We start from the raw sequence: 25,423 nt of genomic DNA, 5'->3' as shown, positions 1-25,423 counted from the left end.
CTCTTGCTTTCTGCAATATTATATTCTGTGCCTTCTGGTCCTTCAATGTAGATGCAGCCAGATCCTGTGTTATCCTGTCGTTTCCTGATATCTTTTTTTTTTTAAACCCTTAACTTCTGTGTATTGGCTCCTTGGTGGAAGAGTGGTAAGGGTGGGCAATGGGGGTCAAGTGACTTGCCTAGAATCACATAGCTGGGAAGTGTCTGAGGCCGGATTTGAACCTAGGACCTCCCGTCTCTAGGCCTGACTTTCAATCCACTGAGCTACTCAGCTGCCCCCATTCCCTGATATCTTAATATCTTCTTTTTAGCAGCTTGTAATATTTTTTCCTTGGTCTGGTAGTTTTTGCATTTGGCTATAATATTCCTAGAAGTTGTCAGTTGTGGAGTAAATGTAGGAGATGATCTGTGGATTCTTTCAATTTCCACTTTCCCCTCTTGTTAGAGAATGTCAGGGCAGTTTTCTTGGATAATTTCCTCTAGGATAATATCTAAACATTTTCTTTTGTCATGATCTGGTAAACCAATAATTCTTAAGTTGTCTCTTCTAGCTCTGTTCTCCTAATCTTTGGTTGAATTAATTAGGTGTTTCATATTCTCAATTTTTTCAATTTTGTTTTATATATTCTTGCTGCCTTGTGAAGCCATTTGCTTCTAGTTGTTGAGTTCTATTTTTTAAAGACTGAATTTCATCCCCAGCTTTTTGGTCATCCTTCTCCTTCTTGTCTGATTTTCTTTGTGGATCATCTTTTGCCTTCTTTGCTTCATTTTTAAGCTGGCCAATTCTGACTTTTAAGACTTTATTTTCTTGTTTTAATTCATGTATTTCCTTTTTCAAATTGTCTTCAGCCTCTCTTGATTGCTTTTTGAGTTCCTGAAGTTCTTGATTTAATTGAATTTTGAGATCTTCCAAAGCCTGTGTCCAATTCGCTGGAACTTCTTCTTCTTCTTCTATTTCTATTTTATTTGCTCTCTTTTCACTTCCTTGAAAGAAACTATCAACTGTCATTTCTTTTCTCTTTTTCTGTTGTTTACTCATATTTTTTTCCTTTTCTGTTCTGCTACTTTAAGCAGATGGATTTAATGAGCTTTGATGAAAGATCTTACCCAAGCTGGCAATGGAGGTTTGCAGTTACTTTCTCTGCAGGGGAAGGGGTGTAGGACTTTCCCTGCCCTCTGAAGACTTCTTGTCTGTACAATTGATGGGATTAAGCTTATATTGATTGTATTAGGTTGTATTGCTTAATATGCCCTGAGGCTAAAACCTGGAGAGGGGAAAAAGAAGAAGTAGGGGGTCAATATGGAGTACTTTTTCTGAGCTGTCCAGCAATAGGGTACCTCTGCTCTGTCCTTATGTTTGATCTTGCTTTCTTTCCTCTTGACCCCTTTTGTTCTCTATCTCGGTATGATTAAGCCAGGCATCTGAGGTTTGGCTCCATCTAAGCCATCATTTCCCGAGTGTTTTTGCTGTGTTTCTCTGGTTTTCTCCTCCAGTCACCTCCCTAGTGCCTGTGTTCAACTCCCCGAGTCCACCATCAGCAAGTCCCTCTCTCCAGGCCGATGCACCCACCCTCCTGGAGATTTCAGGGACCCCTGGAGACTCCTCACAGCATGTGAGGGAGGCTTCCTGAGATTCCCCTTCTATACCTTAAGACTCGACAGTTCAAGAATTCAAGCCTTTTTCTTGGTGTTCCTCTTTAGCTGTCCAGCAGAGGATTCCGTGCTCTGTCCTGTTGTTAGATTTGGTCCTCTTTCATCTCGAAGTGCATTGTTTTCTATCTCAGTGTGGAAGGGTTCAGAGGTTTTAAGATTTGCTCCATCTAAGCCTCCATATTCCCAGAATCCTCCATAAATATTTTCTCTTTTCTTTCTTATAAACAAAATGACAACATTTTTTCTTGTGAATAAGCTCAGGGGAAACACTAATTAAATATTGCTTGTTTATTGAATGAAGGAACTCTCCCTTCTCCATCATAATCACTCTTATTTTTGTATTATGAAATATAATTTAAAAATATATGCCATATACAAATGGAAGCAATTATAAAGCAAAAGGTTTTCACTAGAAATAGTCCTACCAAGAATAAACTCAAGATCTGAATGTATTAACAGACTAGAATCCTTCACTTGACTGAAAACCAACCCAGATCACTCAGCCAAATCCACCAGATCAGATTTGATTTCAGTCATGTAGAAAACAAACTAGAACTTTTCTGTTGCTTTTTTCTCTTTTAAGGCATCCCGTAGAACTCTCTTTCCTCCAGAATATCTAGCACTTGAAAGATTCTCACAAACTCTTCACAGATATTTGTTGAGAACATATAACTTATAAATTCTAGTAAGAAAGAATTTTTACCTCGCTCTCTCTTTTCTCCTCCACAGATCCACACACCTCACAGATAGAACACAGACTTGCTTCATGATTTCATAGGAAGATGCATTCTGTGGGGAAAATTTATTAGCTGAGACCCAAAAAAGTGAAACAAAGTCTCCAAGCCTGTTTATTGAGAGAGGGCCGGTCTCACAATAAAGCCGGACTCTGGTCAGCAACCGAAGACCCTGAGCCTTGTGAGAGGCCTCCTTATATACCCACAATCTTGTTGCTAAAGATACGCTTTTCAGGTTGTTCAAAAAAATCAAATATTCCTAAGCATCACGTACACATAGCAGAAATTAAAAAAAGATGTGAAATAAACTTTGTTCTAAAAATACATGGATGTGTTTGAATACCAATTCCACATAATACAGCATGGGGGTTGGGGGAGCAAAATTATACCAGCTGTGTGATTTATGAAAAAAAATGATTAGTTTTAGAAAAGTTAAAGTCCATGATCACAAAATAACTAAATTAGGAAAAACTGGTGATACTAAAGTAATCCTGAGGGAGTTAGGGGATTTCACAAGCACAATTCCATAGTTAGATGCTCCTCAGCATTATTCTAATGAGATCGGTTTTCTCAAAATTCCACTGAGCTCTTAAAGACTGTGGTTTCAAGTGTGGACTTTGACTCTCATAAAGGGTTAGGGAAGACCTTCTCTGTACTTTGGTTTCCTCCTAATAGATGAGAGTCATTAATCCTGAAGTGTATTTGACACGTATGTGCTATGACTTTTGATGATTTAGGAGGTGGTGACATTCAAGGATGTGGCTGTGGACTTCACCCGGGAGGAGTGGCGCCTCTTGGCCCCTCCCCAGAAGGAGCTGTACAAGGAGGTGATGTTGGAGAATGCCTGGAACCTGCTCTCTGTGGGTGAGGACAGTTCTCCCTGGTAAATGAGTCTGCAATCCAATAAAATATCTTCCTTAATAGTAGGCAATGTTTCGACCATTTATCAGTTATGAGAAAGGGAAAAATGCTAGTTTCCTGAGTCCAAGAAACAGGGACCTCCTGCTGCCTAGTTTTCCTATAAAATAACTTGGCATTGTGTAATAGGAACTTGGAGGTTTCCTTTGGTGCTCCTGAAACTGTCTCTTATCAAGTCTAAGGAGCTTCAGATCAGAAGATCAGAAATTAAATCCATGTTCAAGAATCTCAGACATGAAACTACTCTCAAACATTATTTGGACTCACCTTTACCTGAACCTAATTTTTCCTGCCAAACAAATCTCTGAAAACTGTTCAGGTAGGTTTTCCTTATAACTTCTTCATCTTTAGGATGGATTTAGTATTTGGAATATTTTTCTTTTTAATTAGCATAAATTTAATTCTGATATAAGGAATTTCTTAATTTCACTCTGTCTCATTAGAAAGGTCTAGATTAGAAGAAGTTATTTAAATTATTTAATTATTAGAAGAAGTTATTTAAATTTTACTCTGTCTCTTGTTATGTAAAGGATGGAGAACTTTGGGTGAGGCTGACCCTGTATTTTGCAGGGATTCCATGCTGCCATTCTTTACATAACACTCTTTAAGAGCAGAAGTCTTCTTTAAGAGGCTGACCAGAAAAACTGAAGGGAGTGAGTTCTGGGTTCCATCTTCTCTGGCTGTCTCAGAGAACAGGAGTGCTGTTGGACTGTCTGTCCAGAGATCTGACACTTGGCTTCTGGCAGTTGGAGTGGAGGAAAATGGATTTAAGGAGGTTAAGGGAAGGGAAAAGATTATTATGTTAATTAGAATGAGATAGAAAGAGAAATTATATCTTTAGTCAGTCAGAGTAGGTCTAGGTATTTAGGTACTGTCAGGCAAGAAAAAGCTTCAAAGAGAGCAGTTAGATTATAGGGTTTTATTTAGAACTCTTAGTATAGAGTTTTTAGATTTATAAGCAAAAGTTACTATATAAGAACTCTATTCTCTATTTTCCCACCTCCATTTCTTATCCCCACTTATTCTTAGAATAAACAGTGTTGATGATGTACCAAACTGCTTCTGGCCTTCTATCCACCGCCTACAAAATAGTTTTACTCCTGCAGCTTAAGAATAACCGTAACAGCTCATAGGTCCTAGGTGTCCATCATAGAGCAAATTTGTCCTTAATCTTCCTTCCTATTGCCCTAAACCTCAAGCACAGCTGTTAAGTAATAGAAGGAAGGAAATAAGCATTTATAATCACCTTGTCTTGGCCAGGTACTCTGCCAGGGATTTTCTTTATATTATGTCACTTCTTCCCACACAATTATCTCCATTTTCAGTTGAGCAAATAGAGATTAGATTAAGTGGCTTGTTCTGAGGCACAGACATAGTTATTGTTTGTGGCCAGATTTAAACTGAGATCTTCTTGACTGTAACCTTAGGTCTCTATCCACTCCACTTCTAACAGACTCTCATTTTGTAATAATGGGAAACTATGGAATGAGTCCATCCTTCTACAAAGGAAGTGCACCAGAAACAAAATTTCTAATTTGATATTGGTTTCAGATCTTCTCCTATTCATCTCTCCGAAAATAAATGCTGTAGAAACTTTTGTTCAGGAGTCCTTGTAAGCATCCTGCTTGCATTCTTCTGTCATTGGCAGGAGTAATGTTCTAGCTGAGAAATGGGACCAATGAGGATTTGTTGAATCACCCATTAGAAGAGGCAGAAACTCCCCAGTTGAACAGTATACAAAATTTATATAACTTTTGGGGAGTGAGGAGCAGTTGGGTGATAAGACAAGAGCTGATTTCTCAATGTCCCTTTGTCTGGGGGCTTCAGATTGATACAGAACAATAACCCTTTTACGCAGCTTGTGCTTAGGAGTTCCTACCAGAATGGAACCCAGCAGGGTGGGCAGTGGGCAGAGGATTTGGCTTTTGCTCATTACAGGTCCCACAGCAGGAAAACATGGCACATCCTATCCTGGGTTCCTTGCACTACAAATGCTATGAGGTGAAGGCAGACTCATGTGCTAACCCCATGGAGGCATTCTTTAAGTGGAGTGACTGGATTCATGTGCCTTTCCCTAAAGATAAGTTTCTCTCCTTCCTCCTCCCTAACTGATTCCCCATGCCCAGGGCTTGCAGTTTCCAGAAAAGACGTGATCTCTTATTTTGAGCAAAGAGAAGCCCCGTGGATGCTAGAGCAAGAAGACCTGAGAAACTGCTCTCCAGGTGAGTGAGGCATGTGAAGAGTGAATCCAACTCTTTATCAATCAGCATAAAATACTTAAGTACCCCTACTTTGTACCTTATCAGTCACTAATTATGAGAGTTCACAAGTCACTTACTAGAAGGGGGGACAACTCCAGAGGCCACTCCCTGCTCCCAACCTCCAGTGCTAGGCAAATTGAAAGACTGCGATTGGTTCCTGTGAAGGGGGGAAGGGACAGGAAGGGACATGGAAAAAGGACTATAAAAAGTTCTTAACTTCCTGCCCAATAGACTTCTCCTTTGGAGTTCTTTTTTGGAGTTTCTACTCCTTGGATCTTCTTTGGACTTCTTTGTAGGATGGTTCCTTGGGGCTTTTGGACTTTGACTTGGAACTTTGGGTCTTTGGATTGGAGTTTTTGGCTTTGGGACTTTGACTTCTGGCTTTGGAGCTTTTTGGAATCAGAGACTTTCTTGTTGGGTTCATTGCTGCCTCACAAGAGTTTTCCTACATTTGGACTTTTCCTGGATCCTGGCAGACTTGCTGGTGAGTGACTGGGATTCCCACATGGAGATTGGAACTCTGTCAGGGAGCGAGCTTCATTTCACCAGATCTGCATTTAGTGTAGGTGAGACACTTTTTGTAATTCCCTTATTTAGTCAAAATACAAATTTAATCATTATTTCAAGAAGAGGTGTGTGAGAGCTCTTGTTACCAGAAATCTATATGCCATAATGAAGTAAGGGCTAGATCTGAAGGCACGAAGACCTGAATTGAAGTTCTTTTCAGATATTTTAGCTGTGGCTTCCTGGGCAAGTCACTGAATCCCTGAGCCTGAGTTTCATATCAGAACCATGAAGGAGTTGGACTACATGTCCTTTCAGCTCCCTTCAGGGGATCCTTCTGTGACCTCTAAGAAGTCATTGTTTAGGATCGAAGAACACGAGACTCTCCTGAAACTGCAGAAGGGGGTTCGGTTAGCCAATATGAGCTCCTTATTAGCAGGAAACGTGTATTAGTGCTTGCTGTGTGCCAGGTCCCGTATTCAGTTATAAGGGACTGAAAAACATGCCGTGGATACCCTGTTCTCATGGAGCTCACCATCTGCTGGAGCAAACAGCATGCCAAGAATTCTGTAGAAACCCTCCAGATACTAAATCCATTGCAGCGAATAAAGAGAGGGAAGGCACAAAAGAGAAAGCATGAGAGAAATCTTAATTGTGGAAGGTGGCCTGGAGCTTCAAGAACTCTAGTTTGAGGATATTAGGCAAAAAGTATAACAGGAAACGAGGGAAAGGCATTGGCAAAACTAACTGCAAATGGCCATCTCTAGCAGGTTAGCCCTGAAGCTATGGACTGATACTGGACATTATCTCATTGGGATAAGTAGATCAAGTGAGAATTTTTGTTGCATTGGGGAGAAATGGTTTTATTGGTTCTCATAGAAAAAGAATCATTATTTCATTAATATGTGTAGGAAATACTGAAAATGAAAGAAGAATAGAGGTACTGGAAGAAGGTATAGACTGGGCTTCGATGAGGGAATGGAATGGGTTTTATATATATATATTTGCGCCTGGAAAGCAATTTTCTTTAGCTTAGAGGAGAATGACCTTTTTCTCTGCTACTGAGGCCAAAGAGGAAAAGGAGGCATCTGAGCTCGGTAAGGTCTAGAGAATAAGAGCTCTTCATGAATGTTCAATTTTTTAAAAGTGAAAATGCAACCAAGCTCTCAACTCAGAAGGTGTTGGGCAGGGGGTAGGAGTAAGCCATAAAGGAGAATTGGAGGCCAGGAAAATATTTAGAAAAGATGCTGTGGTGAATGACAAAGGGAATCAATTAAGGAGATGTCAAAGGATTGCCTTATCATAGTGAGGACCCACCTGAGATTAGGGAGCCTAAATTTATAGTGGACCCAGGGAGCTGTTTCATGATTTTCATTCTCTCCATTCAACAGTACATGAGTAGGAGTTATTACTCCTACTGGTTACATCACCAGCCCCAGGCTCTTTCTTGATCTCTGGGGCTCAATCTTTGTTGTGTTCTTGGAGAATCCAGTGACCATGTCCCCTCAGTTTAGGGAGATGGCAGCCTAGAAAGAAACTTATGTGATCTTCAGGATTGGGTTTGCTTTAGTTCCAAAAGAGTTACTGTTGATTACTGTGAAATAAGGGCAAGAAAAAGACAGAAACAGCACTGAGGCCAGAGCATGTATTTGTCTTCCAGGAGAGAGACCAGAATGCAAGGATGCCAAGAGAACATTAGCCTGACATAAGCCCTGGACCCAGGCAATAAACATGGATTAAATATAAAATATATTCTAGGAAAAACCCCTGAGAACACAAAGGAAGGACAAAACCAGCTCACACTCTAGGGTCCCAACAAGGAGGTGGTTTAAAAACAAGCAACAGATCCTGAATCTCATTCTGAAATGATCCAGAGAAAAAAGAGTGTTGGGGAATGGAAATGCATTTAATTCAGTAGGGAAATAAGAAAATAGAGGAATGAAGACATTTAAGAAGAAAAGCAATCAAAGGAGGAAATATCAAATTAAAAAGATAAAATAAAACCTAGTGTTGGAAAAGGACACCTGTTATGTGTCACACACTTTATAAATATTATCTCATTTGATTCTCATAGGAGCCCTAGGAGTTACTTGATATTATTATATCCATATTATAGTTGAGGAGACTGAGACAGAAGGAGCTCCTGTGAATGGCCCAATGTTAAAAGTCCTAGCCAGTGTCTGAGGTAGAATTAGAATGCATCACCTCCTGTATTGGGATTTTTAAAAAGAATATCACGAAAATACCAGTAACTCTATGAGGTGGGAAATAGGAAGAGAATTGTACAGGCTTTCTTGCTAAGGGATGAAAATCCTTTTTTTGCTTTGAGCTCTCTAAGTAGCCAACAATATGACTTGCTACCTACCATGGGAAAGATTTGTTTTTCCATCAACTCATGACAGACATTGTATTAATTGATAAATGTGCTTGGAAATCAATGGCATAGATTGCTTTGTCTTTTTTTTTAATACTTTCTCTACAAAGAAGGATATAATTTCATTTTTTCTCCCAATGGCAAATTGGCTACACTCTCACTGAAACTGCTGAGTGACTAACCTGTGGTGCAGAGCAAGGCCTTTAAGGAGCTTCCAGCCAGAAGAACCAGAACTTAAGTAGAGAATAGAGAATTTTCAGATCAGAAAATAGGCACAGCATTACAGTGAGTGGCCAGTGGAGGGCTTTTTGTAAAAGTTTGTGATCAATGAGGGTTTCATAAGGGCCTCTCCTCTGCATGTCTAGTGACCCGGGTGTGCAAAGAGCCTGTTATCTCAGCTGCAAGAATAATGCCAACTCAAGTAATGTCTTGACCTCATGATTATAAACTTGATGAGATGCAATTACAGGGTAACCCAGGAATGGGACAATGTGGAGAGACAACCAGTGAGAGTCTGTGCTTGCCTGTGAGCATGAATGGCCAACCTTCCTGGAAGTTTGGAAATAATTTGGTGTCAAGTTGAGAAACTAAAATAATGTGTTACAGTCAGAAGCAGTCAGAGTTTGAGGTTGTCATTGAGTGAACCCCAAAAGTGCATATTCCTGGTTAGGATCATTTGGAATCATTGAAGGAAAAACAAAATTATGTTTGAAATACATGATACCCAAGAGGGAAAATACTGTTACAACAAATTGAGCCATTAATTCTTAAAGTGCCAGTTTTTAGCCCAAGTCCTTGGGGCATCATCTCAAATCTTCAAAGGGCTCCTGAACCACTAAATGGGAATGGCACAAAAGGACTAATAATGAAGCATGCAGCCCATTTCCTTAGAAAAGAATGATGGACTGAAGGCATTACATGAAATATATTTTTATTTTTTTAAGTCTAATTTTGCAATTTTTCTTTCTTTTTTTTTTACATTTTACATTTTATTTTTTTAGAAAAATTTTCCATGGTTACATGATTCATGTTCTTACTTTCCCCTTCACCCCCTCACACACCTCCCTCCATATCCAATGCACATTTCCACTGGTTTTAACATGTGTCATCAATCAAGACTTATTTACATATTATTGATAGTTACATTGGTGTAATCATTTCGAGTCTACATCCACAATCATGTCCACATCAACCCATGTGTTCAAGCAGTTGTTTTTCTTCTGTGTTTCCACTTCTGTAGTTTGTTCTCTGAATGTGGGTAGCGTTCTTTTCCATAAATCCTGGGTCATTTCATTGCTGCTAGTATAGAAGTCCATTACATTCAATTTTACCACAGTGTATTAGTCTCTGTGTACAATATTCTTCTGGCTCTGTTCCTTTCCCTCTGCATCAATTCCTGGAGGTCATTCCAGTTCACATGGAATTCCTCCAGTTTATTATTCCTTTTAGCACAGTAGTATTCCATCACCAGCATATACCACAATTTGTTCAGCCAGTCTCCAATTGGAGGGCATACCCTCATTTTCCAGTTTTTTGCCACCACAAAGAATGCGGCTTGAAATATTTTTGTACAAGTCTTTTTATCTATGATCTCTTTGAGGTACAAACCCATCAATGGTATAGCTGGATCAAAGGGCAGGCAATCTTTTAGTGCTCTTTGGGCATAGTTCCAAATTGCCATCCAGAATTTTAAATCAGTTCAGAACTCCAGCAGCAATGCATTAATGTCCCAATTTTGCCACACCCCCTCCAACATTCATTACTCTCCCCTGCTGTCATTTTAGCCAATCTGCTAGGTGTTAGGTGATACCTCAGAGTTGTTTTGATTGGCATTTCTCTAATTATTAGAGATTTAGAACACTTTCTCATGTGCTTATTGATAGTGTTGATTTCTTTATCTGAAAATTTCCTATTCATGTCCCTTGTCCATTTATTGATTGGGGGATGGTTTGATTTTTTATACAATTGATTTAGCTCCGTGTATATTTGAGTAATTAGACCTATGTCAGAGTTTTTTGTTATAAAGATTTTTTTCCAATTTGTTTTTTCCATTCTGATTTTGGTTGCATTGTTTTTGTTCATACAAAACTTTTTAATTTCATATACTCAAAATTGTTTATTTTATATTTTGTAATTTTTTCTAACTCTTGCTTGGATTTAAAATCTTTCCTTTCCCAGAGATCTCACAAGTATACTATTCTGTGTTCGCCTGATTTACTTATAGTTTCCCTCTTTATATTCGTCATTCACCCATTCCGAATTTATCTTGGTATAGAGTGTCAGATGTTGATCTAAACCTAATCTCTCCCATATTGTTTTCCAATTTTGCCAATAGTTTTTGTCAAATAGTGGATTTTTATCCCAAACGTTGGGTTCTTTGGGTTTATTATAGACTGTCTTGCTGATGTCACTTACCCCAAGTCTATTCCACTGATCCTCCCTTCTGTCTCTTAGCCAGTACCATGTTGTTTTGAAGACCACTGCTTTATAGTACTGCTTAATATCTGGCACAGCTAGGCCACCTTCCTTCACGATTTTTTTCATTATTTCCCTTGATATTCTTGATCTTTTGTTGTTCCAAATGAACTTTGTAATATTTTTTTTCTAATTCAGTAAAAAAGTTTCTTGGTAGTTTGATAGGTATGGCACTAAATAAGTAAATTAATTTGGGCAGAATAGTAATTTTTATTATGTTAATTTGTCCTACCCATGAGGAGTCCATATTTTTCCAATTGTTTAGATCTAGTTTTAATTGTTTAGAAAGTGTCTTTTAGTTGTGTTCTTATAATTCCTATGTTTGTTTTGGTAGATTCCTAAGTATTTTATATTGTCTAATTGATTTTATTGTCTGTATTGATTATTGATTATATTGTCTCTGTTGATTTTAAGGGTCATTTCTCTTTCTAAATCTTGCTGCTGAGATGTGTTGGAAATATATATAAATGGTGATGGTTTATGTGCATTCATTTTGTATCCTGCAACTTTGCTAAAGTNTCTTGATCTTTTGTTGTTCCAAATGAACTTTGTAATATTTTTTTTCTAATTCAGTAAAAAAGTTTCTTGGTAGTTTGATAGGTATGGCACTAAATAAGTAAATTAATTTGGGCAGAATAGTAATTTTTATTATGTTAATTTGTCCTACCCATGAGGAGTCCATATTTTTCCAATTGTTTAGATCTAGTTTTAATTGTTTAGAAAGTGTCTTTTAGTTGTGTTCTTATAATTCCTATGTTTGTTTTGGTAGATTCCTAAGTATTTTATATTGTCTAATTGATTTTATTGTCTGTATTGATTATTGATTATATTGTCTCTGTTGATTTTAAGGGTCATTTCTCTTTCTAAATCTTGCTGCTGAGATGTGTTGGAAATATATATATATATATATATATATATATATATATATATATATATAAATGCTGATGATTTATGTGCATTTATTTTGTATCCGGCCACTTTGCTAAAGCTGTTGATTATTTCCACTAGCCTTTGTGTTGATTCTCTTGGATTTTTTAAGTAGACCATCATATCATCTGCAAAGAGTGATAGCTTGATCTCCTCATTGCCTATTTTAATACCTTCAATTTCTTTTTCTTCTCTAATTGCTACTGCTAGTGTTTCTAGTACAGTGTTAAATAATCGAGGTGATAATGGGCATCCTTTCATGCCTGATCTTATTGGGAAGGTTTCTAATTTATCCCTATTGCATATGATGATTGTTGATAATTTTAAATATATACTATTTATTATTTTGAGGAAAGGTCCTTCTATTCTATTCTATTTTTAGTGTTTTCAAAAGGAATGGGTGTTGTATTTTGTCAAAGGCCTTTTCAGCATCTATTGAGATAATCATGTGGTTTTGGTTTGTTAGCTTGTTGATATGGTCAGTTATGTAGATGGTTTTCCTAATGTTGAACCATCCTTGCATTCCTGTTATAAATCCCACCTGATCATGATGGATAACCCTCTTGATCATTTGCAGGAGTCTTTTTGCTAGTATTCTATTTAATATTTTTGCATCTATGTTCATTAGGGAAATTGATCTATAGTTTTCTTTCTCTGTTTTTGACCAGCCTGTCTTTGGAATCACTAACATTTTAATGTCATAAAAGGAATTTGGTTGAACTCCTTCTTTGCTGATTAAGTCAAATTATTTGTATTGTATTCGTATTATTTGTTCTTTGTATGTTTGATAGAATACACGTGTGAATCCATCAGGCCCTGGTGATTTTTTCTTAGGGAGTTCTTTGAATCACTTGTTCAATGTCTTTCTCCAATATGGGATTATTTAAGTATTCTATTTCTTTTTCTGTTAATCTAGACAATTTATATTTTTGAAAACATTCATCCATATCCCCTAGATGGCTGTATTTATTGCCATATAATTGGGCAAAATAGTTTAATGATTGTCTTAATTTCCTCTTCATTAGAAGTGAGGTCTCTCTTTTCATCTTTGATATTGTTAATTTGGTTTTCTCCTTTCCTTTTTTTATGAGATTTACTAGTACTTTGTCTATTTTATCTGTTTTTTCAAAGTACCAGCTTCTACTCTTATTAATTCAATAGTTCTTTTACTTTAGATTTTATTAATTTCTCCTTTGATTTTTAGTATTTCAATTTAGTTTTCATCTGGGAATTTCTAATTTTTTCAGTTTCTAGTTTTTTAAGTTGTGTGCCCAATTTATTGACCTCTGCCCTCCTTAATTTTTTAATATATGTACTCAAGGATATACATTTCCCCCTTACTCTTTTGGCTGTATCCCATAGGTTTTGGGAAGAAGTCTCATTGTTGTCATTCTCTTCAATGAAATTATTAATTGTTTCTATGATTTGTTCTTTAACACTTATTTTGGAGAATCATATTATTTAATTTCCAATTAGGTTTTGGTTTGCCTCTCCATCTATCCTTGCTAATAACTATTTTTATTGCATTATGATCTGATAAGGTTGCATTTATTATTTTCCATGTTTCTATGGCCTAGTACATGGTCAATCTTTGTGAATGTTCCATGTGCTGCTGAAAAGAAGATTTATTCCTTTTTATCCCTATTTATTTTTCTCCATATATCTATTAACTCTTAATTTTTCTAAGATTTCATTTACCTCTCCTATCTCTTTCTTATTTATTTTTTGTTTTGATTTATCTAGGTCTGATCGGGGAAGGTTCAGTTCTCCTACTATTATAGTTCTATTATCTATTTCTACCTTGAGCTTTGTCAGTTTCTCCTTTAGAAATTTAGAAGCTATATAATTTGGTGTATACATATTGAGTACTGATATTTCTTCATTGTTTATACTGCCTTTTATCAGGATGTAATTACTTTCCCTATTTCTTTTAACCAGATCTATTTTTACTTTGGCTCTGTCAGAAATCATGATTGCAACTCTTGCCTTCTTTTTCTCTGTCGAAGCCCAATAGATTTTGCTCCAGCCTTTTATTTTTACTCTATGTATGTCTACCTGTCTTGTGTGTTTCTTGTAGACAACATAGGTCTTATGGGGAAAACCAGGGCAGTTAACTTAAATATTATATGTAGGTTCAGAAGGGTGAGTAGGAGACAGTAATGGACAATAGATGGGGACTAAACAAGTTAGGGAAACTGGGTTTAACTGTTAAGAGAAAAGACTGTAGTCAGAAGTGACAGGCCCCAACTGTCACCCTGCTTCTCCTAGACAAGGTGTCTGAAAACCAGCAAGCAAATGACAAGAGTTTGTAACAAATTTAATTAAGGGAACTATGATCTAAAGCAGTGATTCCCAAAGTGTGCACTACCTCCCCTTCTGGTGGGTTCTGCAGCGATCCGGGGCGGGGGGGGGGAAGTGATGGCCACAGTTGCATTTATCTTTCCTATTAATTGCTATTAAAATTTTAAAAAATGAATTTCCATGGGGCTAAGTAATATTTTTTCTGGAAAGGGGACAGTAGGCCAAAAAAGTTTGGGAACCACTGGTCTAAAGGATGGGAATAGGGGTTTCTACACTTCCAGACTATGGGCAAACCACAGGGTCAAGGGAGGGACTTATCTACACTGAACTAAACCTAAAGCAAGACAGGGCCTAAAGAATAGCAGGACTGAAGTGGGTATCCTCACAGCAGAGTCCTGACACACTCCAGCGATATTGAAGCTCTTCCAGGACCACTATCTGTACTCCTTCAGGTGGGTAGATCTGGGAGCTAACCCAGCCCAAGTTAACCTGTAACTCAGGTTGGGATTAATAGTCTCTACCAAAATCTCCCACAAGTAGATGACAGTCTTCCTTCTGGATATCAGGAATTCTGGGTGCAAATTCCACTTCCTCTGAGATCTCCCAGGATCAGTTACAACTTGTCCCAACCACGATGGAGTCTGTCTCAGAGAGAGAGACCATACTTCCTGCTTCCTCATTCCATTTAGAATTCTCCAGCCCTGTCTGCTAGGTCTCCTAAATAATAATTAAGCAGTCTTCCTCACAATAGTCCCCCCCTTTGCACAAAGCCAAAATTGATAGTATTTTGGTATTTGTGCACTACAAACTAAACTGAAATTCTAACCCCAAATAACAAACAACTGACACTAACTCTATTCTATCTAACACTATCCTACTCTACCCTACACTAGGGAGTTTAACAAGGAAAGGTAAAAGATAAATACATTGAACAGTTACATAGTTCAAAGCACAAACCAACAAGAAACAATGCAAAATTTCCAACAAAATCAACAGCAAATATGAAATATCAGCACAAAAGTCAAAACAGACATCAAACACAAGTCCTATTCTAATATAGAAATATCCTACTAATTGGTATCAAATTATTTACAGAATTTACATTTATACACATACATATATACTCATGATACATACATACAATATATACATAATATATACATGCATGATATACATATATACACATAATGCACACATATCAAATATACATATGTACACCCATTGCATATATATAATACACTATAATAAAACTTACAATATATACATCCTATTTACACTTATTTACACATCTATTTACATACTATTTTGTGATATGATCTGTAGTATGTTATATGTTCTTCATGTAATATAATTTTGTTGTTTGTTGTATTTGCACTTTAATGTACATTAGAACCTTATCTTACCCTCTAATCTAATCTAATACTATTTCTATTTCACTAAACTATTCTAAACTATCCCTATGATATTAGTACATTAGTCTAGCTGCATCTACCTAAATAACTAGCTAATCTTTGTTAGTAACTATCTTTTGTTAGTACTTACTTATCCTATAGCTAATTCTAATTTTGTTAGTAATTATACATTGATTCATTCCATGAGGAACACAATGTATCTTAACATGTTTGTGTTGTATGTATCTGATTGTTATGTTGTGTCTTTGCTATATTGATCCCTACCAAAACTCCAGATCTCCTTCAGATCTCCTTTTCTTCTTATGATGTTCCATTCCTCAAGGAAATCTTCTCTTCTCATTGTTTCCTCTTCTCCTTTTCAACATCGAAGTTCTTGACAGTTTTATGTGCATTGTTGGATGTATATGAGTATATAGTGATACTATTTACCCAAAATACTTTCAAACCATTTAATCCAAATTATCCATGATTAATCCTCTTCTTTCAGAAAAATACTTGAAAATGAAGTTTTTATAAGTTCAATTCATAAGTTTATCAGTCTTAATACAAAATTCATAAATCCTGAATCCTCTTAATCCATCCATACATCCTCTTCTATCCGAATGTCCTCTTCCACTGGAATGGTCCTCTTCTTACTGAACTTTCTGACTACAGACTCTAATTGACTGAAGGTCTCAATTACACAATTTCTTCCTCCTCCTTCTTCCTCTCCTCCTCCTCCTCCCCTCCTCCTCTTCCTTCTTTTTCTTCTTTTCTCAGTCTGGAATTCCTAATGCAGGTGCAGAGAGGATGGCTTCTTTCAGCTTGAGGTTCTGGTTCTGTATTCCTAGTCAAATCTGTCAAGCATTTAGTGATCACACTATACACAGGAATCCATTGTCTACAAAAACCAGTAGTTCCAAGAATAGCTCTAAGTTGTTTTTTAGTTTTAGGTGTACTCAGTTTCTGTATGTCAACTATTCTCTTTTGTGTGATACTTCTGGAACCCTCTGACAACACAAATCCAAGATATTGCACCTGAGGCAAAACCCATTGTAATTTTGTCTTGGAGATTTTATGTCCTCGTTTATATCAAAAGAATCTTGCTATCCTGACACTCCTTTGCATTTGGGGATGCTAAAAGAATATCATCCACAAAATGCACCAATTTACTCTCTTTAAATTCAATCGTTTTTAGATCTCGATTTAGAATTTGAAAGAACTGGCTAGGTGAGTCAGTATACCCCTGTGGAAGACAAGTCCACGTCCCCTAGGTCTTCTACCAAGTGAAAGCAAAGATCTTTTGAGAATCCTTGTGAATTGGTATTGAGAAAAACTCAGAACACATTATCTACCAGGGTGAAATATCTAGCCTGACTTGGAATGGAAGAAATTATAGCAGCTGGACTTGGAAAAACTGGATGAGTCTTGATGACAGAATCATTTACCACTCTTAGATCTTGAATAAATTGGCAAACAGGTTGGCCATTTTCATCTAATTTTGGCTTCTTTATAGGAAAAATTGGTGTATTGTACTCAGAAAAGCATGGTATTGGGGGCAGCTTGGTAGCTCAGTGGATTGAGCGCCAGGCCTAGAGATGGGAAGTCCTAGGTTCAAATTTGGCCTCAGACACTTCCCAGCTGTGTGACCCTGGGAGCCAATAGGATTGGCTCCAAGACAGAAGGTAAGGGTTTTAAAAAAAAATTAAAAAACAAAAACATGTATTATTATTCCTTGTTGGATTAGGGACTCAGTTATTGGGCATATACCGTCTATTGCCTCCTCAGTCAAGGGATATTGAGGCACACAAGGAACTGGCCCTTCCTTTGTCCTCACCCTAACTGGAGTAGCTGATTTTAGCAACCCAATATCTGTGGATGATCTTGACCACAAATCCTTAGGTATATCCTTAGGTATTGGATAGATAGTACCTAGGTCATCCTCTCTACTGCTGGAATCTAAGAAATGCAATGGAAAGGCCTTCATAGATTCTTCTGGGAGATGCAAAGAAATATCACCAGATTCAGTACATTGGATAGTAGCCTGTAATTTGCACAGCAAATCCCCTCCCAAAAGATTCATTGGACATTCTGGAACACACAAAAATGCATGTTCCATGGAAAGGGGACCATTTTGGTTGCAATTTAGATACTTTCTGAGTTATGCCTGTAGCACCAACAACATCCATTGTACCAACAGCTCTACTATTCTCAGGAAAACTTTGCAAAACTGATTTACTCGTGGTGCCCGGGGAAGATGGCGGATGACAAGGACTCGATGCCAAAGTTGAAAGACCTGGCTTTCCTAAAAAATCAGCTGGAACATCTACAACGACGACTAGAAGAGGAGGTCAAGACAGGTGTGGAACAGGAAGGATCGTTCCTGTCATCTCCTTTTCTCAAGGGCTTCCTGACCGGCTATGTTGTAGCCAAGTTGAGGGCATCAGCGGTGATGGGCTTTGCAATTGGTGCATGCACCGGCATCTATGCAGCACAGTCCTATGCAGTTCCCAATGTCGAGAAGACCTTGAAGGATTATCTCCGGGCCCTGCATAAGGGACCTGACTAGTATACTCTCAGCAGTCTTCCCTCCAAAGCCTCCTCAGGAAAACCCACTGCCCTCTGAGGACAAGCCTTGGAATCTGGGTCAGCATGGATAGGCAGCAGGACTGACTATATAGGGTCATCAAGGAAGGCTAGCTGTCTTGCCCCATCTCTAACCTCCCTAGCTACTTATTTTCAGTTGCCTCAGCTATTCTAGACCACAGATGTTTTCTCCCTGTCTTCTACCCTTATCCTTCTTTCTGCCTTCCAGCATCTGTGCTTCTAGAGTATTGTCTCTCTCTTTTTTCTTTCTTTCTTTTTCCTTCTTTCTTTCCTTCTTTGCTTCTTTCTTTTTTTTAAGGAAGGGGTAGATAAGCCCCTATTTCCTCTACTTATGGCTCTAACCTATAGCCTACCTAGTTTCTTGTTAATTTGATAATGTATCTAGAATTTGCCTTGCTAGGAGCTGGCTCCATCATTCAGTTTTACTTGATGGACTATAAACTTTCCCCCCACTCTTACTTTTGCCATTACTTACCCACCTAAGGCCTCAGTTGGTAGAGTGGGGATGAATGTAGAGGAAGGGGGCATACCGGGCATAGGGCGCCCAAGCCAGGCCCGATGGGTGCTTATGCTCCTCTTGTCCACAACCATGTATGGTGCCCATGCCCCACTGCTGGCCTTGTGTCGAATAGATGGCCATGTCCCCTTCCGTCCCTCTTCAGCTGTGCTTTGGACCGAACTGACCAAATTGCTGCTATCTGCACTCTCTTTGATGGCCAGGAGGCAGCCAAGACTATGGGACACTCTGCCTTGGCGCCAGGCTGCCCCTTTTGCACTTTCTGCACTGCTCTATGGTGCCAACAACAACCTCGTCATTCACCTGCAGCGGTACATGGACCCAAGCACCTACCAAGTGATGAGCAACCTCAAAATTGGCAGCACAGCTCTCCTTTACTGCCTCTGCCTGAATCGCCGTCTTTCTGCTAGGCAGGGTCTGGCACTTCTGCTACTGACTGGTGCTGGAGCCTTCTATGCTGCTGCAGGCCTCCAGGATCCGCAGGGCCTCCTCCCACCATCCCCAGCAGCAGCCATGCACCTCCATGTGACTCCCCTGGGTCTGCTGCTGCTCTTGCTTTACTGCCTCATCTCTGGCCTCTCCTCAGTCTACACTGAGCTGCTCATGAAGAGGCAGCGTCTGCCCTTGGCTTTGCAGAACCTGTTTTTGTACTCCTTTGGGGTACTTATGAACTTGGGGCTCTATGTGGGAGGTGGGCCAGGCCCTGGGCTCCTAGAGGGTTTCTCAGCCTGGGCAGGGCTGGTGGTTCTGAGTCAGGCCCTTAATGGATTGCTTATGTCAGCCATCATGAAGCATGGGAGCAGTATCACCCGTCTCTTTGTCATCTCCTCTTCACTGATTGTCAATGCTGTGCTCTCAGCCACCCTGCTTCACCTCCAGCTCATGGCTGCCTTCTTCTTGGCTCTCCTGCTTATTGGTCTGGCTGTACATCTCTACTATGGAGGCCGGTAGAGCCAGAGGACCTGCCCTCTGGAGCTGTTTTGCTCTCCAGTGCTATTAATGCTGGCTTGGTGTTGCTTCAGTCAACATTGTCCTTTCTAGTGACCAAGGACTCACCTCTTGGAGAAGGTGCTTTTCTTCTTCCTTGAACAGAGATGGAAGGTCCATCAAGGATGTTGGAGGTTTTCCTTAGGGGTAGTTCTAGACTGCCCTTTTCACTGATCTTAGCCTCTTTTTAGCCTATCTGCTGCCCCACCTAAATCATTACACCTCTTCTTTCCCAAGCCTAGTAGCTTCAGTCTATTTCCTCATACTGTTCCCAGCCAGAATCCCTGATAGAAGTGCCTTTGAGAGGAGAGAGCTGCAATCAGGCCCAGGGAAGCCCCTGTAGAAGTTGAGGGGAACCCATGGAGGCCTGAAGCAGAATTGAGTTTTTGCCAAGGAAACACAATTGTTAGCTCAAGTTTGTCCCCTAAGTTCTGACATCACCCTTCTGTTCCCATCATTGTGTATTGGGGAAATGGATCCTGCTTCTATCAACTACTGCCTGGAAGGTCTGACACCTAGCTGTTTTTCTGCTGTCATCCCTGACTTCTGATCATTGAGCCACCTCTCTTTTCCACTCCATCCATCCTGCCATGATAATTTAAACTCTGACCTGGATTGCTAAGATGTGGGCTCTGGAAACTAGTCTGAGTAGAAGGCAGAGAGAGCCTTTTCCTATATTGAGTGCTGAGGCTCTTCCTTGTCCTCATAGGTAATGCTTGCTTGTCCAGTATGTTTTTTTCTAGCCTATTAACTGGCTTATTCTAAGTCTGTTTCCTCTTTATTCTCTCAGCCCCCATAGCAGTGCACCAAAAAGCCAAAATGTTGTAAACAACTTTGACCTCCTCCTGTGCCCCATCTCAAACTTTCCAGGAAGGTTCTGCCAGTACTAGGGTCCATGTTGTCTGGCAGTGTTACCAGCCTCTCCTCTACCCCAACCTTACCCATTCCCTTCCAGCTCTAGCACTTCATAGGAGAAATTCAACTGCTCCCCCCCCCCCTTGTTGCTACTCTTTCAGAGTCAAGACTGAGTCTCCTTAATTGAACTAGGGCTGAGCCTTCACAGGTTCACAAGGAATGCTAATGCCCTCCTCTCTTATGGCCTCCACCTTTTTGATACAGTTTGGAGAGTTCTCATCAGCTCTGTTGCTCTTCTACACTCCTTCTGGACCCTGCTTCTGCCAGAAAATATTCTGTTCTTAGAGTCTCAGTCTGGCCACATTTTCTGAGATATACCCTTAACTTCCTAATAAGAAGGAGACTCCTTTACAGGGGTAACTTAGACTAGGGCATGTGGGATTTTTCCGTAGGTCAATCAGTGTTTCCTTAACTGCATAAGCAATAAGGTCTCAATAAAGTGTTTCTGGAAGTATGGATTTCCCTACCACCTGCAAAAAGAAAAACAAAAAAAAAACTGATTTACTCGCTCCCGTATCTACAAGAAGATAGTAAATCTGATCTCCAATAGTTGCGGATATGTATGGTTCGGTACTATTGGGAGGTTGGAAAGTTTCCAATACAGGAGCTAAAACAGTAACATCAGAACAAAGCTCAGCTATTTCCTGTCCATCCAAGTTAACATCGTCTTGAATTACAGAATTTTCCCAGGATTTTACATCTTTGGTCTTTTACACATGATTCTGGTATCATTGTTCTTTTTTTAAAATCAAATTATCCTTAATCAAATCACAATATCTATTATTCTTCTTAATTACACACTTACTAAAACTTCTAACATGATTTACAATACTATTTTTCTTTTTCTTACCATTATTTACAACACTAATCAAATTATTATCAACACCAGGTAAACCATCATCAATTTTAATCATATTACCAACACGAGTTAAAGTACTACTACCAGTGGGTAAATTACCATTAACATCGGTTAAAGTACAACTTACACCACTACCAGTAGTTAACTCAGATAATTTAACATTAACACCATTCAAATTATCATTAATTCACTTCAAATTATCATTCACATTGATTAAACTATCATTGATTCCATTTAAATTAACATTAACACTGATCAACTCATCACCATTGTTAATTAAAATCTTATCACCAATTAAATCAATATTAACACCAAGTGCACCATTTCCATAATTATCATTATCTTTAACACATACAATTTCATCAACATTCACTTTAGTCCCATTACCTTGATTAATTACTTCTGAATTTCAGGCACACCCCTTCATAATGAAGCTGTCCCTTCATTCAGGTTACCATGATTAACATTCCCCTGGACAATGTGGCTGTACTTTGGCCGATCTCCAGTCTTTATGTAATCCTGCATCGTTGCCAAATTAGGACCGTGAACACCCTGGCAGCATGCATTTTGGCATTGGAACACATTTTGCTGGCTAGTTCTATAATTAAATCCATTATTTCAATTATTTCCCTTATATCCTTAATTATTATTAAACCGATTAAATCCATTATTATTTTTATTGTACCTCTGCCCATATGATCTTCTTCTAAACCTACATTCTCTGACAAAATGTCCAACTCGGCCACACACATAACATGATTGCTGTCTTTGATATCTTGTGTGTACATTAGCATTATTTTTATAGTTGTTAGCACTATTTTTCTTTTTAGATACCCTCAATGCTGCCACTGCTTTTATCTCACTAATTTCCTTCTCATTTGCCCTACTATTTGCCTCTCTAAGTTGTTTCCTGAGGCTCTCAATCATTGCAGCCTTCTCATCATTTCCTCTGACCTTCTCTTGAGCAAAAACATAAGTGGCCTTTTGCTTCAGTTCATCCAGGCTCAGAAGTTCCCAATCTGGATAGTTGTCATTAAAAAACTTCCTCACCTGGGGAACAGCATTTCTCACAAATATGCGTTTAATATGCTCTATGGTGGAATCTTCCAGGACATTCATACCTAAGTAAATTTCAGCAGCTTCGATATTGAAATCTAAGAATGTAGCTGGTGTCTCCTGATTAGCCTAACCTTTTCAAATTTTGACCAAGAGTTAGGGCATCTTGAATTCTTCTCCATTAACTTTATCAGTGATTTTCTTTCCTGTTTCAGCATTCTTTAAATTGGAACTGAATTTAAACCCAGCTCCTTCCAGGCTACCAGCCATGGTGTCATCCCCTCAGTATTTCTCTTCTATAAACTTATTTCTATCATGATTGGATAATATCTCTCCTAAAAGATACCAACAGTCCTCAAAATCTGGATCATGTCTTAACAAATGCTCTTAAGATCTTAACAAATTTGCCAGCATCATCATGAAAGTTAGGGATTTCCCTTTTCAAATTCTCCACAACTTCCATTCTAAATCTAGTGTGCTGTTTCATATGAAAAATCCCATCATCTCTCATTACCGGAAGGTTGAGTAGGGGAAAAAGGTTAACCGGTTTGTTTCCCTTATTTAATGCCTTTTGTTCCAAATCAGCCTTAGAACTTTCAGATTTGACACCTTTACCAGTATTTCCTTCATTACCATTACCAGGAGCTCAACCATAAACATCACCAATTTTGCATATACATCTCCAAATTGTCTATTTTAACTTGCATTAACTTTAACAATTGCTTCATCTCTGAATCTCTAAAACACCAGGTAACCACAATCTTGCAACAATAATATGAAAAAATAACCATCTTATTTTGTATATGATGTAACCAGTTAAAACAATAATGGGTGTATGTGCTATAATATCAAGAATAGTTATGATAAGAACTGGTTGGGCTATCTCAAAATCCAATATAACTCTACAATACCTGGGTATGATCTTAAACCACAAGTATGGGATAAACAATATCCCTTGCCATAACCCCAATAACAAATAATCCATACAGTCTTCCAATACCATTTTCCCAAACATTGACACAAACGACCAGTGGTACAGAAATACAGTAGTGTTATTAGCCACAATGAAAGACTAAAGACTAATAACTAACACAAATACAACAATATTCCCACAACAATACTAATTTACAATCAAACAGGATAACAAACAATAAAAGGCAAAAAAAATGGGGAAAACCCCTTTCTCTGGGTCTATTCCAGCCTTGGTAGTATATTGGCTTCACACAGAGATTTTATCAATGAACTGGGGTGGGAGGTAAGCAGTTCTGAGTAGCTCACCACTGGCTGGGAACTTTTAGCCCACAGCCAATGGATGTACATCCCCCACGGAATGTTCAGAATTTTCTGACTTCCAGTCTGGCTCTGTGTGTCCAAGAGAGAACTTCCTGTGCTCCTTTTAACCCACCACCTGGGTATGCCAAACTCTTATGGGGAAAACCAGGGGAGTTAAATTAAATATTATATGTGGGTTCAGAAGGGTGAGTAGGAGATAGGAATGGACAATAGGTGGGGACTTAACAAGTTAGGGAAACTGGGTTTAACTGTTAAGGGAAAAGACTGTTGACAGAAGTGACAGTTAGGCCCCAACTGTCACCCTGCTTCTCCTAGAGAAGGGGTCTGTGAAAACCAGCAAGCAAATGACAAGAGTTTGTAACAAATTTAATTAAGGGAACTATGGTCTAAAGTGGTGGTTCCCAAACTTTTTTGGCCTACCGCCCCCCTTTCCAGAAAAAATATTACTTAGCCTCTTGGAAATTAATTTTTTAAAAATTGTAATAGCAATTAATAGGAAAGATAAATGCACCTGTGGCCATCACCGCTCCCCTCCCCCCCAGATCACTGCAGCACCCCCCAGAAGGGGCAGTAGCCTCCCACTTGGGGAATCACTCATCTAAAGGATGGGAATAGGGGTTTCTACACTTCCAGACTATAGGCAAACCACAGGGTCAGGGGAGGGACTTATCTACACTGAACTAAACCTAAAGCAAGACAGGGCCCAAAGAATAGCAGGACTGAAGTGGGTATCCTCACAGCAGAGTCCTGACACACTCCAGCGATATTGAAGCTCTTCCAGGACCACTATCTGTACTCCTTCAGGTGGGTAGATCTGGGAGCTAACCCAGCCCAAGTTAACCTGTAACTCAGGTTGGGATTAATAGTCTCTACCAAAATCTCCCACAAGTAGATGACAGTCTTCCTTCTGGATATCAGGAATTCTGGATGCAAATTCCACTTCCTCTGAGATCTCCCAGGATCAGTTACAACTTGTCCCAACCACGATGGAGTCTGTCTCAGAGAGAGAGACCATACTTCCTGCTTCCCCATTCCATTTAGAATTCTCCAGCCCTGTCTGCTAGGTCTCCCAAATAATAATTAAGTAATCTTCCTCACAACATATGCTAGGATTTTGGTTTCTAATCCACTCTGCTATTTGCTTCCTTTTATGGGCAAGTTCATCCCATTCACATTCAGAGTTATAATTATCAACTGTGTATTTCTAGACATTTTGATTCCCTCTTCTTGTCCTGCCCTTTCTTCATTCACTATTTCCTTCTATACCAGTGTTTTGTTTTTAATCAGTTCCTCTAATCCACTCCCTTATTGTATTTCCCTTACTCCCCCCTCCCTTATTATTCCCCTTTTATTATTCTTTAAAGCTATGCCACCCCCTCCCTCTTCCTCCCTATTATTGCTTCCCTCCACACCCCCCCATCCCCTGTCCATTTGTTACCCTTCTACTTTTGTATAGGGCATGAATCAATTCTCTGCCCCAATGGATCTGATTGTTCTTCCCTCTTTAAGTTAATATCAGTGCACTTAAGAATTAAGTATTTCCTTTTTCCAACCTCTTTATCCTTCCATTGTATTGGTCTTCTCCCATGTTTGCCCCACGTGCTTCTTTATGAAACATAAATTTGCTTCATTTTGTCTGTTTTCCCATTTCT

At 38.9% G+C, this 25,423-nt stretch overlaps 2 protein-coding genes and 1 pseudogene across 2 annotated transcripts; 2 read left to right on the top strand and 1 right to left on the bottom strand.

The window, feature by feature from the left end:
- Positions 1–25,423, bottom strand: part of LOC123239261 — a 583,074-nt pseudogene that overhangs the window by 51,919 nt on the left and 505,732 nt on the right.
- LOC123239734 (SLC35A4 upstream open reading frame protein-like) lies at positions 17,795–18,106 on the top strand. Its single transcript, XM_044667032.1, has one exon. The coding sequence runs from the start codon at positions 17,795–17,797 to the stop codon at positions 18,104–18,106; it is 312 nt and encodes a 103-aa protein (XP_044522967.1).
- On the top strand, positions 18,650–19,612 carry LOC123239733 (probable UDP-sugar transporter protein SLC35A4). Its single transcript, XM_044667031.1, has one exon. The coding sequence runs from the start codon at positions 18,650–18,652 to the stop codon at positions 19,610–19,612; it is 963 nt and encodes a 320-aa protein (XP_044522966.1).

Source organism: Gracilinanus agilis, chromosome 3 (assembly GCF_016433145.1).
Source record: "Gracilinanus agilis isolate LMUSP501 chromosome 3, AgileGrace, whole genome shotgun sequence".
NCBI lineage: Eukaryota > Metazoa > Chordata > Mammalia > Didelphimorphia > Didelphidae > Gracilinanus > Gracilinanus agilis.
The sequence above is the reverse complement of the archived record's forward strand: the minus strand, read 5'-3'. Positions and strand labels throughout refer to the sequence as shown.